General features: G+C 44.8%; 2 protein-coding genes across 6 annotated transcripts in view; one reads left to right on the top strand and one right to left on the bottom strand.

Annotated features, from left to right (window-relative positions):
• The window catches only part of XNDC1N (XRCC1 N-terminal domain containing 1, N-terminal like), a 38,476-nt gene extending 26,406 nt beyond the window's left edge, over positions 1–12,070 (bottom strand). Inside the window, exons 1-7 of one of the 2 annotated variants that reach the window (XM_045484164.1) lie at positions 11,750–12,070; positions 10,915–11,088; positions 8,756–8,897; positions 7,683–7,838; positions 5,444–5,622; positions 1,018–1,100; positions 601–773 (exon numbers count right to left, since the gene is read on the bottom strand). In XM_045484164.1, coding sequence (XP_045340120.1) covers positions 601–773; positions 1,018–1,100; positions 5,444–5,622; positions 7,683–7,838; positions 8,756–8,897; positions 10,915–10,959 — 778 coding nt within the window. In that variant the 5' untranslated portion in view covers positions 10,960–11,088; positions 11,750–12,070. The remainder of the gene's footprint in view (positions 1–600; positions 774–1,017; positions 1,101–5,443; positions 5,623–7,682; positions 7,839–8,755; positions 8,898–10,914; positions 11,089–11,749) is intronic. The other variant, XM_045484163.1, reaches the window with a different exon arrangement.
• RNF121 (ring finger protein 121) overlaps positions 11,973–14,048 on the top strand; it is a 91,388-nt gene continuing 89,312 nt past the window's right edge. For 2 of the 4 annotated variants that reach the window (XM_045484169.1, XM_045484166.1), the window contains exon 1: positions 12,419–12,535. In XM_045484169.1, coding sequence (XP_045340125.1) covers positions 12,473–12,535 — 63 coding nt within the window. In that variant the 5' untranslated portion in view covers positions 12,419–12,472. Of the gene's footprint in view, positions 11,996–12,418; positions 12,536–14,048 lie in introns of those variants that run through there. The other 2 variants (XM_045484168.1, XM_045484165.1) reach the window with 2 other exon arrangements.

Below are 14,048 nucleotides of genomic sequence, written 5' to 3'. Positions count from 1 at the left end.
TTGTTTTCTCTTTTGCTATCTAGAACAGTAAAAAGAACAAGAACTCTGGGGTTCAAATCCTGGTTTTGCCACTTATTAGCTGTGTGATTCAGAAATACCTCAGATTCTTTTGTAAAATGAGTATAACAGTATTTACTTCACAATTTGTTATGAACATTAAATAGTTAAGTTAGTAGAAGTGTGTTAGCAATGTCTAGAGCTAAGTAGGAGCTCCAAAATGCTGAATCTTTTCTTCCTCTGTGATAAAACCATGCTATTCCCCTACTTTATTTCCCCAACAAGCTCCATACACCATCACCCTGACTTAACTGTCTTTCTGAAGTGATCACAAAACATTAATACTGCAAAAGGCCGAAATACTATTTGGTTTAATTCCTTCATTGTGAATATGGGGGAATTGAGGCCCGAAGAAATAAGGATTCCTGATTTCAATTACTATATAGTATTTGATTTCTCCTCTGGTAACAAGACACTGACAATGGTCTTTTCTCCCACAGGAAGTCCCATTTGTAAGCCACCCTTCTATAGCAGCAGTGGATTCAGGGAGGAAGGATGGTGCCAGGGAGAGCAAGGAGCCAAAGGTAGGTCACGGGGACTCACCTGTGCTGGCTGGATGACTGGGACCTGGTTCTGCCTGGATGTTTTTTGTGCTTGCCATACTCACGGGGGGCACCCTGCGGGCAGCTGAAAGTACCATGCAGGCTGAACGTCCCAAAGCCCCTGGCTGCAGCTGCTTTAGGATATTCCTAAGCTCTGAAATTTCCTTGGTGCTCCTGCAGGGAAACAGAGAGCACTCGGTTTCACTCAGAAAAGAGACTCCATTCCTCTTACCTAAGTCAGTGACCTCTAACCAAGAAAGCCAGTTTGATACACAGATAGGGTTAGGTCTCGAGGTTGTGATTAAGTGGGGGGAAACCAGGCAGGGCTTGTGTGCCTGTGAGTGACTTGGTAGCCTTTCTCTTTTTGGGAGAAAGAACTGAGAAGTGGACAAGGACCTCCGTTCTGGTAGCTACATACGTTTGGGGATCTGGGAAGAACGTCCTCCGAATGGAAGGATTAGCCAGCCAGGGGCTTGGACCAGACTCCTGAGCATCAGAACCCTGAGAAGAAAATGGAGCAATATGAACTACAGACATTCACCACCAGGGGACGCTGCCACCTGTACCAGGGCTATTCCCAAACCTGAGGACTTCAGCTTAATGACTAAGCATGTTTTCTATAACTTTACACAGTACCTTTGCTTGTGTGCACACTCTCTTCCAGCTCTAAGATACGAGATTCAGTAATGTTGTATAGTTAGTTCCTCAATGCTGAGGTTTTTGTCATGATCCTGAAAGTCCCCAGAATCAAATATATGCTGTTGGGAAAAACGGGGTCATGAAACTAATAATCATTCGCGAACTTTTGAAAGCGTATACGCTGTAGTTTAAATCTGTACATATATAAAATTCGCTCATGTAGGTACAAAACTCCAATCACTTATCTCTTTATACACCTACATGAAAGAAATAAAGCATACCCATATATTTCTCCGTAGTTAAGAATAGTTCCATTCTTGGGGCGCCTGGGTGGCGCAGTGGTTGGGCGTCTGACTTCAGCCAGGTCACGATCTCGCGGTCCGTGAGTTCGAGCCCCGCGTCAGGCTCTGGACTGATGGCTCGGAGCCTGGAGCCTGTTTCCGATTCTGTGTCTCCCTCTCTCTCTGCCCCTCCCCCGTTCATGCTCTGTCTCTCTCTGTCCCAAAAATAAATAAACGTTGAAAAAAAGTTAAAAAAAAAAAAAAAAAAAGAATAGTTCTATTCTGAACTCTTTGGGGACATTTTTATCATTTTTTTCTTCTAAATATTAATAATATTATTTAATTTCCAGTATGATTTATTTTGTGAAAATTTTGTTCACCTACAACTAAAAACCTACCAATTTAAGCCACCATTTCTAGCCATTTATAGAAAGAGATGTGTATGTGTGTATGTATGTATGGATACCTCAAGTCTCTTTTCTACCATTAGCCTCTCCATGTAACTATCACAGGCATTTTATAAACCTCTCTACTTCTAACTCCAAAAATTTCTATGTGCGATAATCATGCAAGAGATCATTTCTACCTAGATTTTATTTATGTGCTTTGTGCTACGGTTTCTATTTTGTCTATTCAATTTATCTGTCAATTCACTGCACCTATTTCCTTTTTTATTTTTCCAAATTTCCTTTTTCCCTTGAATTTAAAAAAATGAAAAAACTTTGCCTTTAATTTACAGTTGATTCTTCTATTGGAGATTCTTTTATTTTTAAAATATGTATTTATTTTTGATAGAGACAGCATGAACAGGGGATGGGCAGAGAGAGGGGGAGACACAGAATCTGAAGCAGGCTCCAGGATCTGAGCTGTCATCACAGAGCCTGACGCGGGGCTTGAACTCACAAACCATGAGATCATGACCTGAGCAGAAGTCAATCGTTTAACCAACTGAGCAACCCAGGCGCCCCTATCAGATTCTTTTATTTTTTTAAAAAAAATTTTTTTTTAACATTTATTTATTTTTGAGACAGAGAGAGACACAGCATGAGCAGGGGAGGGTCAGAGAGAGAGGGAGACACAGAATCCGAAACAGGCTCCAGGCTCTGAGCTGTCAGCCCAGAGCCCGATGCGGGGCTCGAACTCACAGACCGCGAGATCATGACCTGAGCCGAAGTTGGACGCCCAACCGACTGAGCCACCCAGGCGCCCCTCAGAAATTCTTTTAAAGGTAAACATCTTTCTTGTAAAGCATGATTTTGGCCTCATTCTGCAAACATGAGAAGTAGTATTTTTACTCACATTCACAGCTTGTTTACGTATGTATGTATGTAATCACATTTACCGTTTAATATTTAAAAAAAATTTTTTATTTAATGTTTATTTATTTTGAGAGAGAGAGAGACAGAGACAGAGCATGAGTAGGGGAGAGGCAAAGAGAGAGGAAGACAGAATCTGAAGCAGGCTGCAGGTTCTGAGCTGTCAGCACAGAGCCCGATGTGGGGCTTGGACTCAAGAGCTGCAAGATTATGACCTGAGCCGAAGTCGGATGCTCAACCGACTGAGCCACCCAGGTGCCCCTACCATTTAATATTTTTTAATTGCCATTACAATCTCATCTTGGATGCAGCATTAATTTAGAAATATTTTAATTTTCCTGGGCTTCTATTTTTTCTTTACTTTGTCTCATATACTTTAGAGCAAATACCACTAGAAAGGGTAACTAGATGGGTGTGGAGAATTTATGGTTTATTTAATTCTAAGTGAGATTAATCATTAGGAACTGAGCTTCCAAGCACAGGTTACATGGAGTCAGGTGGCCTGGATTCAAATCCACTCTAAGACTTATTTAGCAGTGTGACCTGGAACATCTCACTAAAGTTCTTTGTGCTTTGGTTTCCTAACTGGAAAACCAGTGCCATAAAAGACCCTATGTCACGGGGTTAAAAGCCCGTATGTTTTGCTTTCACTATAATATACCATTAGAACAATACACCTTAAATTTTAGACATTTTAAATTATAAAATTGAGTGCCATCAATCTGTTTCCATGCATCAACCCTCTCTTGTAGACACATTTTAGAATTTCTTTCCCTGTGGTTTCACTGAGGTATGTGCAATACATTTCACTCTGCTGTTGATGTTCAAGGTCCTTCTAACATTATGGCTCTAGAGTTGCTGACTCCCTCCTTGGTCTTAAAGGTGCAGAGTAATTTAGATGGCCAAAAGAAGCCCTTATTTAGCCTATAATTAGAGAGACCGTATGTCCTGGTTTGCCTGGGACAATACTGTTGTCTCCATGTAATTAATAGCACTCTTTTTCCTCTCCAAATGTCTCAGTTTGGATGGTAAACTTTATGGTGGTGATCCTATCTACAACTTGCCCCTGAAAGGTAAGTTATTCTAAAAGCCTACTTTGTTCTAGGCACTGTTCCAGCTGCCAGGACTCAGTATGGAACAAGACAAACAGGTCCCTAATCTCACAAAGCTTCCATTTTATTGAGGCCAGGCCCACAGGGCTGTAGCTCCATTCGTGTCAGCCCCCTGGCACCACAATACTGGAACCTGGCAGAGCACACGGAGCGGCTTCCACTGGTCCTGCTGCATTTTTTAGCCCTTCCCATGAAGGAGGAGTAAATCTCAGACCAGGCTTTCCTAGTCTCCGTTCTCTGGGTCTCTCCCGAGGCTGTACTACAGAAGCATCTCCTCTTCCTCCTCCATTTTGTCTTCTGATGCTCGGTCTGTTTTTCTCAGTAACCTCAACAAGAGTGACACTTGTAATGTTCACTCCTGGAACTGAACTTCTTTTGGTTATGTCAGATGTTTGGAACTTCATTTTTTTTACAGTTATTTATTTATTTTGAGAGAAAGAGAGAGAGAGAGAGAGAGAGAGGGAGACAGAGAATCCCAAGCAGGCTCTGAGCTGTCAGCACAGAGCCCAACGTGGGGCTCAATCCCACAAACCATGAGATCACGACCTGAGCCGAAACCAGGAGTTAGACACCTAAACGACTGAGCCACTAGGTGCCCCGGATGTTTGGAGCTTCTAGAGGTGTATTACGTGCATAGGAAGCACTGTAGTATAATGACAGATGACCTGATTTCTGGTCCGTCTTCTGCTCTGGTTCACCGTGTGAATCTGAATATGCAAGTGTCCCTAGCTGACACACAAAATGAGGTGGCTGGGGCTTGATGATCTCTAAGTATTTTTGACCTCTAGAATTGTACAACTCTTGCTTTGTGTGATTCCATCTTTGTATTTGTTTGTGAGTGAATTATGGTAGAGGGTACTGGAAAGATAAATGAAGACACAGTGACAAGAAAGCAGGAGGATTCAGAATAGGCTGAGGAATAAAAAATAACTAGAAAACTGGCTGAGAAGAGGGGAGGTAAACTGACCAGATACCTATCCATCTTCTCTTAGCAGCATGTGTGTGTTGTACAGGGAGAGAAAGCAGGAAAACAAATGAAATTGCAGAACACATATCTAACATTGTAACTGGCTTTCCTGGCAGGTGGGTCAGGCAACAACAAGGACAGAGAGATAGTAAGCTCTGGGACTTTCAGGTGCTAGAAGGAAAAGTCTGATGAAAGCTGTAGCCCACGGGAACCTAAACGTAAAGTGGATTAAGTCTGAATCCAAAAAGAAATTTCATTCTTGCTAAAGAACCAATGGCCCTACAGCTTTGTGTACACTGCACTGAAGGTTCACTGCCTTGAACCTCCCAAGGGCAAAAGGGATGGAGAGGCATTCACTCTTAGCTGTAAGGAAAGGTAGCAAGCCCATTTCTGTTTTTACTTGAATGTGTGTGTGTGGTGGGGAGGAAGGTGGGTTTCTGTGTTTATCCCTCAATCAAGCCCCAGTCTTCTAACCTGAAACTGAGAAAAGTGGGAAAATATGAAGTCCTTGTTCCACCATTGTACATACCTGGCTTAGCCTAGTGCTCCCAGGAGCAGAGAGATCCCCCACAGGGTCATCTGAGGAGTCCAGGGAGGAACACACCCGGAGGAAGGCCAGACCAAAAGACTGCTGACGTGTGAAGGGTTGGGAGCAGGTCAGGCGAAGTCGATCCCAGGGCTCACCTGAGGCCACAGCCAGGAAATCTTCTGAAGGCAAAAAGAAAGAAAATGAGAGGCAGAGGAAATGTGTGAATGGGAGAGACAAAGAAAGAGAAGGTCAATACTGAGGAGACGAAAGACAGGGACTATACAGATTAAACTCCAACAAAAGGAATGGAGGCCATCAGTAACTGTCCCCTTAGGCTTTGGTGCTCAGGGTTTGGCAGTGCTAAGGCCAGTTAAGGTGCACTCAGACCTGGTGCCTTGCCTTCCCACCATCGCCCCTCTGTCACGGTTCCACACTGTTCGCAGCACATCCTCATTCTATACCTCTCTAGGGACCTTGCCAATGTGTCAATTTACTTATGAAAGTTTTTTTTTTTAACTTTATTTATTTTATTTTTTAATGTTTATTTAGTTTTGAAGGAGAGAGAGAGACAGAGCATGACCTGGGGAGGGGCAGAGAGAAAGACACAGAATCTGAAGCAGGCTCTAGGCTCTGAGCTGTCAGCACAGAGCCTGATGTGAGGCTCGAACCCACAAGCTATGAGATCATGACCTGAGTCAAAGTTGGACGCTTAACTGACTGAGCCACCCAGGCACCCCAGTTTATTTATTTATTTTGACAGAGAGAGAGAGCGCACAAGTGAGGGAGGGACTGAGAGAGAGGGAGAGAGACAGAATCCCAAGCAGGCTCCACACTGTCAGTGCAGAATCCAATGCAGAACCTGAACTCACAAACTGTAAGATCATGACCTGAGCCGACATTGAGTCAGACACTTAACCGACTGAGCCACCCAAGTGCCCCCAATGTCTCATTTTAAACAGGAGGTACCTGTAGTGTTGGGGTCTGAGGTGACCACTCGCCCAGTGGATCAGATGAGCTACATCTGCTCTTCCTGGACCATGAGATCTCCACCTCCCTCACAACACTCCATGGCCTCCATAGTCACTGTGTGACATGGCAATACTGCAAACCCTTCTCACCTTTACTTCCCAGCACTCTGTGGTAGCACCTCATCCCCTGCACCTCGTATGCCCCTCCCATATCATGGTTCCTTCACAACATTACAAACACCTCAGCTCCAACACAGACAAATCCTTATTAGACTGTAAGTCCCCAAAGTCCAGGAATCAGATCTTATGTCTGTTCTGCAGTGCCTAGTGAACACAGAAATTTGCATGGATTGGAACTCAGGAAGCACTATATACTATCTAACCATATCCATCCTGTAGCCTTCCATCACTTATATAAACATTTATTCTACACTAACACTTACACAGTTGTCCCTCCTCATCTGTGGGGGATATGTTCAAAGCCCCCAGTGGATACCCGAAACCACAGATAGCACCGAACCTCGTATATACTATGTTTTTTCCTATACGTGCATACCTACGATAAAGCTTAATTTATGAGTTAGGCACAGGAAGAGATTAATAACAATAATAAAACAGAGCAATTATAACAACAGGCTATAATAAAAGTTACGTGAATGTGGTCTCTCTCTCTCTTGCTCTCTCAAAATATCTTACTGTACTCTGCTCACCTTTCTTCTTGGGGTGACGTGAGATGATAAAATGCCTACGTGATGAGATGAAGTGAGGTGAATGACGTAGCCATTGTGACACAGGGAGGCTACTACTATTGACCTTCTAATAATATGTTAGAAGGAACATCATCTGCTTTTGGGCTGTGGTGGACTGTAGGTAACTGAAACCATGGAAAGTGAAACCATGGATAAAGGGCGACTACCGTACTCACACCAATGTACATTTATACAAATAAAAACACTACTCACAAATACGGGCTCAACATCAGGCTCCACCGAATCATGTTATGTGTAAATATAAATCATAGTGCATAAATGTTCTCGGTTCCCATATACTGTCATCACAGAGAACTCACACAAACATACCAGTAGTTGTTCACTCACCACCTACCCCATACCCCCACAGATACGACCAAGCCCCTTCACAGGCCCCTCCCACCATTCCACCTAACAGCTCCATGGCCCTCTCTAGTGGGTTGTCTAGCTTAGCATGACTGCATCTCTTTCTCATAGTCTCTCTCGCTGTCCATTTCCCATTTCTGTTTTTGTCTTCCTTACCATCTTTAAACATGCGGACCCCTGAGCGGTTTTTCCCCTGCTTTGAATCAGCCAGGGACATAAGCATGGTTGCAGGGAGCAAGGTGACAAAAGGTCTGTCCAGGGACCAGGAAGAACGGCCCACATCAATTTGCAGGAAAGCACAGCCACAGTTACCTGAGGACAAAAGGTTGAGAGAAGGATTTAAGGGTGATGGGAAGACAGATGCTCTCCTGATTGCACACAAGGTATCGGGTGGGAAAAGGACATTCTTCCATTCTAGAGCTGGCTGGAAGCCCAGAAAGGTCAAGGAACACAGTGAACTGGCAACTGAAATGGATAAGACCTCAGTCCACAAAATGACAGTATGAAGGTTCACAGTGGTCCTCCCAGCTAGAAACCTTCCCTGACTCAATAGACTTGCTGCTTCCCTGTCCTCTGGCTCTGGCAGGCAGTGCTAATCTCTGTCACTATTAGACCCCTGCTAGGGAGCCCTACAGAGCTGAGGCCAATGGTCTTTGTTAGTTCTCTACTCCAGAGAATGCTAAGGCCAACCTTCTCAACCGCAAATTCCTATGGAGACTTCCCAGATTAGTCTGCAGAGCCCATCCCCCAGCATCCTATTGACAATGATATTTATAGGTGCTTACAGGTTCTATTTGTTGGCATTTGTAATTATGTCAGCATCCTAAGGCTTCACCCAGACTATTCAGATCAAAGCAGGGCACGTACGTTAAATAATTCAGGGAATACCATTCCCACTACTTTTTTTTTCAAATTTTATTTTTCAGTAATCTCTCCACCCAATGTGGGGCTCGAACCTACAACCCGAAGATCAAGAGTCACATGCTCTACCCACTAAAACCAGCCAGGTGCCCCTCCCATTGCATTCTATGTGAACGGAAACCTCAGAGTTTGCCAACACCATACACCTGAGAAGGGCACCTGGGCCACATCTCACCTTCAGACCAGGAAGGGCTTATTCCATGAAGAGTGCTCAGCTAGACCAAGTTGAGACATTATGGAGCACTTGGAGGGGAATGTGACTCCTGCATCTCCCGCACAGATTCCTAGACCTCAGAGAACTCACTCACCTACATCAATGTAGCCAATGGGCACTGCCCTCTCCAGCTGGAGTTCCACTTTCAGCTGCCCACTCTTGTCCTGAGGGCAGCTGAGCCAAGGTCCCTTCTGACAGTCTGGATTCAGCAAGTTCTCCACAGGATACTTGGGATCCTAAGTCAGAGAGAGAAGGAGTAATCAGGAACCTCACCGAACTGAAAGGTAAAAAGGATGCCCATGAATGAGGGATTCCTACATTCCCAAACCTTTCCAGGCATTTTACCATGATAGAAGAACCACTAGATGGGAGTCCATAAAAGTACAGCTATCATGTGCCAGGGATTTACAGACCATTTACCTCTCCTTCATTTACCAAACCACCTCATTTAATCCTCCTAACACTTTACTATTTAGTTTAGTTGCTATTATTGCTTCTTACTTAACAGATCAATACATTGAAGCTTAGGTTCAGAAACTTACCCAAGGCCACAAAGCCAAATAACCAACCAAAATCAGAACATCTAGCTTTCTGAATCCAGGCTTTTAACTGCCACACTATGCTATTTCACTTCATTTACAAGGTAATTTCACAGACATTTATTTATCTTCAAAGTAGCCCTATGAGAAAAGAAAGGCAAGGATTTTTATTCTGAGTTTACAACTAATGGGTAGGAATAAAGTGATTTGTTCCAAGGCAACAATAGCAATACCGAGAGAGAAAAATTTTTAAAAACTATTTTTGAGAGAGAGAGAGAGAGAGAGAGAGAGAGAGAAAGAGCACAAGCAGGGGAGGGGCAGAGGAGGAGACAGAGGATCTGGAGTGGGCTCTGTGTTGACAGCAGCAAGCCCAGTGTGGGGCTCGAACTCATCAACTGTGAGATCATGACATGAGCCAAAGTCAGATGCACAACTGACTAAGCCACCCAGGCACCCACCGAGAGAAATTCTTGGTTCTAACCCACAGTTAGATATTTTTTGGTGGCAAGGCCCTGAGCAAACTACTTTCTCTCTCTGGATCTAAATTCTTTCATCCATAAGTAAAGGGGAGGGAGTCTATACTCATGGTTTTCAATCTTGTTTTTTGTTTTAGCAATAAAATCCTTCCTTTTAGCTGAAATCTTACACTAAAATGTGTGTGTGTGTGTGTGTGTGTGTGTGTGTGTGTATTTTCAGCAAAAAAAACCAGAGCTCTGGTTAAAACACAGGTTGGGGGGTCTAGAGACATACATGCACCACCTCACTTCAATTAGAAGTGGGTGCCCATAGAACAGTTTGAAAACCTCAGTGTTAGATGATAAGTAACATTCTCTAGCATTTTATAAGGCTCAATCTTTGAAGAAAACCATTTAGGCTGACTATGTAGGTAAGAAGGATATGGGCAATTTTCATTTTCTTTCACTTAGGAGTTGATATATTAGTTCCAAAAGGCTCTCTAAGAGTCTTTCTGAAATGAGTGGGGATGTTTTTGACTGTCATCATGACCAGGGAGCATTACTGTCATTAGGGTCTGAAGGCCATGGATGCTAAATACCTCATCAGGTAAATGATACTGCTATAAATGCAGATTTATCCCACCCAAAATGCCAATGGCATCCTTTGAGAAAGACTAGGGCAACAGAAGGTGAAGAAGAGTGTGGAGAAAAGGTATGGATAGAAATGACAGCAAAGGAAAGGGTGGGAAGTTCTTAAGAATCACCACATGGTATAAATCCTGGGCTTAGGCCTCAGCATCTAGATCTAATCTGGATAATTGGAATTTCTCAAAAGTGAACTTTTAGGGAGGAGGTTGAGATCACTTTTGATGGTGGGGGTGATGTCCTCACAGGTCAGGAATGACCTTGAATGTCCCGGTGTGCTCTCAATGACAGAGTAACTAAACTGCCCTTCTAGGAACCCTGGTACAGACTTTGGGCCTATGGGTTTGCCAGTTCCCTTCAAACTAAGGGTGGAATCCTGAAGTTGTTTCCTCTCTACCTTCAATTCCCAGGAACACTTCTTTTATGCACCCTGCGTTGCTCTGGGAACAACCTGAGGGCAAGAGCTGTGTGTCCTCCTTTGACTTTGGATTCCCAAAGAAGGGACGATGTCTCTTCTATTAAACTGGGAGTTTCCTGAAAGCGCAGCCAAGTCTCCTACTTTTGTCACTTCTTTCAGTTGCCAAGAAAAAAATCACAACTGCTAATTAACATACCTGAGAGGAAAATGATACGATGTGGCTAATCTTTACAGGAGCCATTGTGGGCCCAGCAGCTATCCCAAGTACAAGGCAAAAATACTTTCTCCTAAGATCTCTTCTGTCACCACTTTGGCACTGCCTTTTTTGGTCCTGTCAGCTTCCAGAAGAGAAAGAATCCTCATGCTACTCCTGAAGGAGAGAACAAAAGAAAAACAAACTAGCCATGGCTGGTTCTCTGGAAATCTTTGCAGGAAGTCAGACTGTTTCTGATGCCCTTGATGGGCTTGTGGGGGCAGTGGGCAGGGAACGGATCTGGACCAGGTGGTGAGATTCCAACAAACACGTGAAACAACTAGAATGCAACCACAGGGCAACGGAGCATCAAGTACAAAATAGGTTAGTACGGGAACGTTGGATGCTCCCCAGGGCATGAGTGGTGCCTTAAATCATTCACCTTTATACACCTAGAGCCCACCACGTAGTAAAGACGCAACAAATGTTCAACTAAATATACAAGTCTCTTGATTTGTTCTCCCCTCTCAAATCAATCTCTTAAATTTGTTTCTCGTTGTTACTCCTCTATTAGGAATCATCAATGGCTTCCTGATGTACGCAAAACCCTTTTTACATGGTGGGTACTTAGTAAATATTAATTCAGCTTGGCCCCTCAAAGCACCTACTAGGTGCGAGACTCTTCAGCTCTCAGCTTCGGGAGACTAAACCGTGCAGGCACTTCCCCCTCTCGGAACGCGCTGTTCTGTACATTCCTTGACCGCTACCCATTCTCTGCAACTGCCGCCCCCCCTCCCCCCCATACAACCCTCAAAGCCCCTCACCCGGAACAACGGACCTGGAAGAGCCATCGCAGCCTCAGATCGCGGACCACAAAATCCTTTCTCCCGCCAATTTGGCCCTCTGACCTCCGACTTCTGATTCGTAGCACTACTCTCCGCCTCCGGAATTCCGGGAATTTGTCCTGGGGCCTCAAGAAGCCGCTGTTTTTGAAAAATGATTCCCACCGAGGCAAGAAGACATGTGATATAGCCAGTAAAATGCATTAGTGTGCATCTATGTATGTTTTATATCTATTTTAAAGGTATATTTTTAGTTATATTTTATGCAAATTTCCACTCACTATAAATCTGTCCACAGCGCGGAACCTAAACTTCCGGGTCAGAGTCAATGTATTCTGGGAAATGTAGTCCTTAGCCTCCACGCTTCTCTCGTTGGAGCTTAGAGTGAGGGAGCGTCGCAAAAGTTGACGATGTAGAGACCCTTCTTTTTGGCGCTCCCAAGGGGAGAATTGGTGAAATATTTGCACTGAAAAGATCCAAGCCAAATTTCTCATTTTCCAAGAATCCTCCCCCAGGGAAGCTTAGAAGCGCATGGAAACCGTCCCTCCTTGACCTTTAAGTGAGCAGCAGGTAGATAGTCTCTTAGTACCGCTCAAGACTCGGCCTGACTTGTTGCCCTGCCCCCTGCCGGAGCCTGCGCCGCCGATTGGCTAGGAGCACTTGAGCGGCGGAAGCAGCTGGCTCGCGCGGGGACCGGAGGGAGGGGGAGAGCTGTGAAGATGGCGGCAGTGGTAGAGGTGGAGGTTGGAGGAGGTGCTGCCGGGGAACGGGAGCTAGATGAGGTAAGAAATGTTGAGAGTCAAGGAGAGAAGAGGCTCAGCCTGAACCTGAAGGGAGGGGGAGGAGAGGTTATCGGGAGTGGGGTCCTAGGGGAGGCGGGACCCTGAGAAGGAAGGAGCCAACTGGGGGGCGGGTGCGCGGAGAGGGAAATCAGAGGTAACCTGCACTCCGGCACTGAAAGGCGGTTATGAGGATAGAAGACTTGCAGTAACCTCAAGGGTGGAGATTGAGGACAGGGAGAGAAGCCAAAGAAGTGAGGGCGTTAGATTTGAGATTATTAACTGGGGGTCGTAGGGGTAGGACTGAAGGGCTGAGGGGTAGCTTGAGTTGGAGGGGCGTGGACTTCTGCGTGGGAAGGCCGGACTTTCGCTGTAGGAGAAGACCGGCTTGGTTTGGGGTGGGGGTTGGGGACCCACACCAGGGAAGAGTGCTAATCTAGTATTACAGTGTTGAGAGTTATTTTTATGTAAGAACTGTTTTTTTTATCATTACACTCTAGGACTTGGTACATAATGTGTCATAAAGTTTTGTGCACCTAATGGAAGAATGAATGATTGTATACCGGAATTCATCGTTTCACTCATTTAACAAACATTACATATGTTTGTGCTGAGTCCTGGGTTAAGTGCTAGAGACATAGGGGCCCTTCCATAGAAGAGTCCACAGCCTAGTGGTGGGAGACACAGAAGGAAAACTAGTCGTAGCATCAGAGGTATAATGGTGGCACTGAGAAGAGGGGGCCAGTTCAATTTGAGCTAGGGAAGGCTTCCCAGAGGAGCTGAGTCTAATGGGGTAAATGATTCTCTATTTCTGGCTCTTTCTAGACCTCTGAGCTCTTTGAGGGTGAGCTCCTTGAGGGTGTATGTCCCCTTTACCTGTCTAATGGACATTTAACAACTGATGTATTGAATTACCGGTGGTCCTTGAATCACTAGGAGGAAAGAGACATTGAGTTTAAAGGGAATGAAGGGATAGCGCTGAGAAGTAAATAGAAGGTAAGAAAGGAAAGGGAGATTATTGTGAGGCCAAAGGTACATTCATAGCAAGGGTTGCTTATAGCCTTGCATAGGACAGCATATGGACAACTCAGAGGGATAGGAGGAAGGGGGTTGATTGTCAGGGGTCCACCCACCACCAGTGGGATCTCTGAGGGATCAGAATCTAAGAGGCTCTGGCTGTGTATTGGAGGTGGGTGACTGGGGACAATTGGGGGTGAGGCTCAGAGAAAGGGAGTAGAAGTGTACTTGAGAAGCTAAGACTGTTGCTTGGTGGTAGGATGACTTGGTGGATTTGGTTTACTTGATTGGGGTTATTAATGTGGCAGGAAGAGACTGAGAAACCTGACAGGTGGTTAGAGCAGGGGGAGATTTTTAAGGAAACATTTTAGACCCATACCTCTCAACCACTAGAGGTGTTTGGATACCACTTGGTTGGTGATATGGGGTGGTTGTGGAAATGACCTCCAAGGCCCCATCCAGTTTTAAGTTTCTGTGATTACGGTTGACTGTGGTTCAG

This window comes from Leopardus geoffroyi, chromosome D1, assembly GCF_018350155.1.
Source record: "Leopardus geoffroyi isolate Oge1 chromosome D1, O.geoffroyi_Oge1_pat1.0, whole genome shotgun sequence".
Lineage (NCBI taxonomy): Eukaryota > Metazoa > Chordata > Mammalia > Carnivora > Felidae > Leopardus > Leopardus geoffroyi.
Note: the sequence above shows the minus strand (reverse complement) of the source record. Positions and strands in the feature narration are given on the sequence as shown.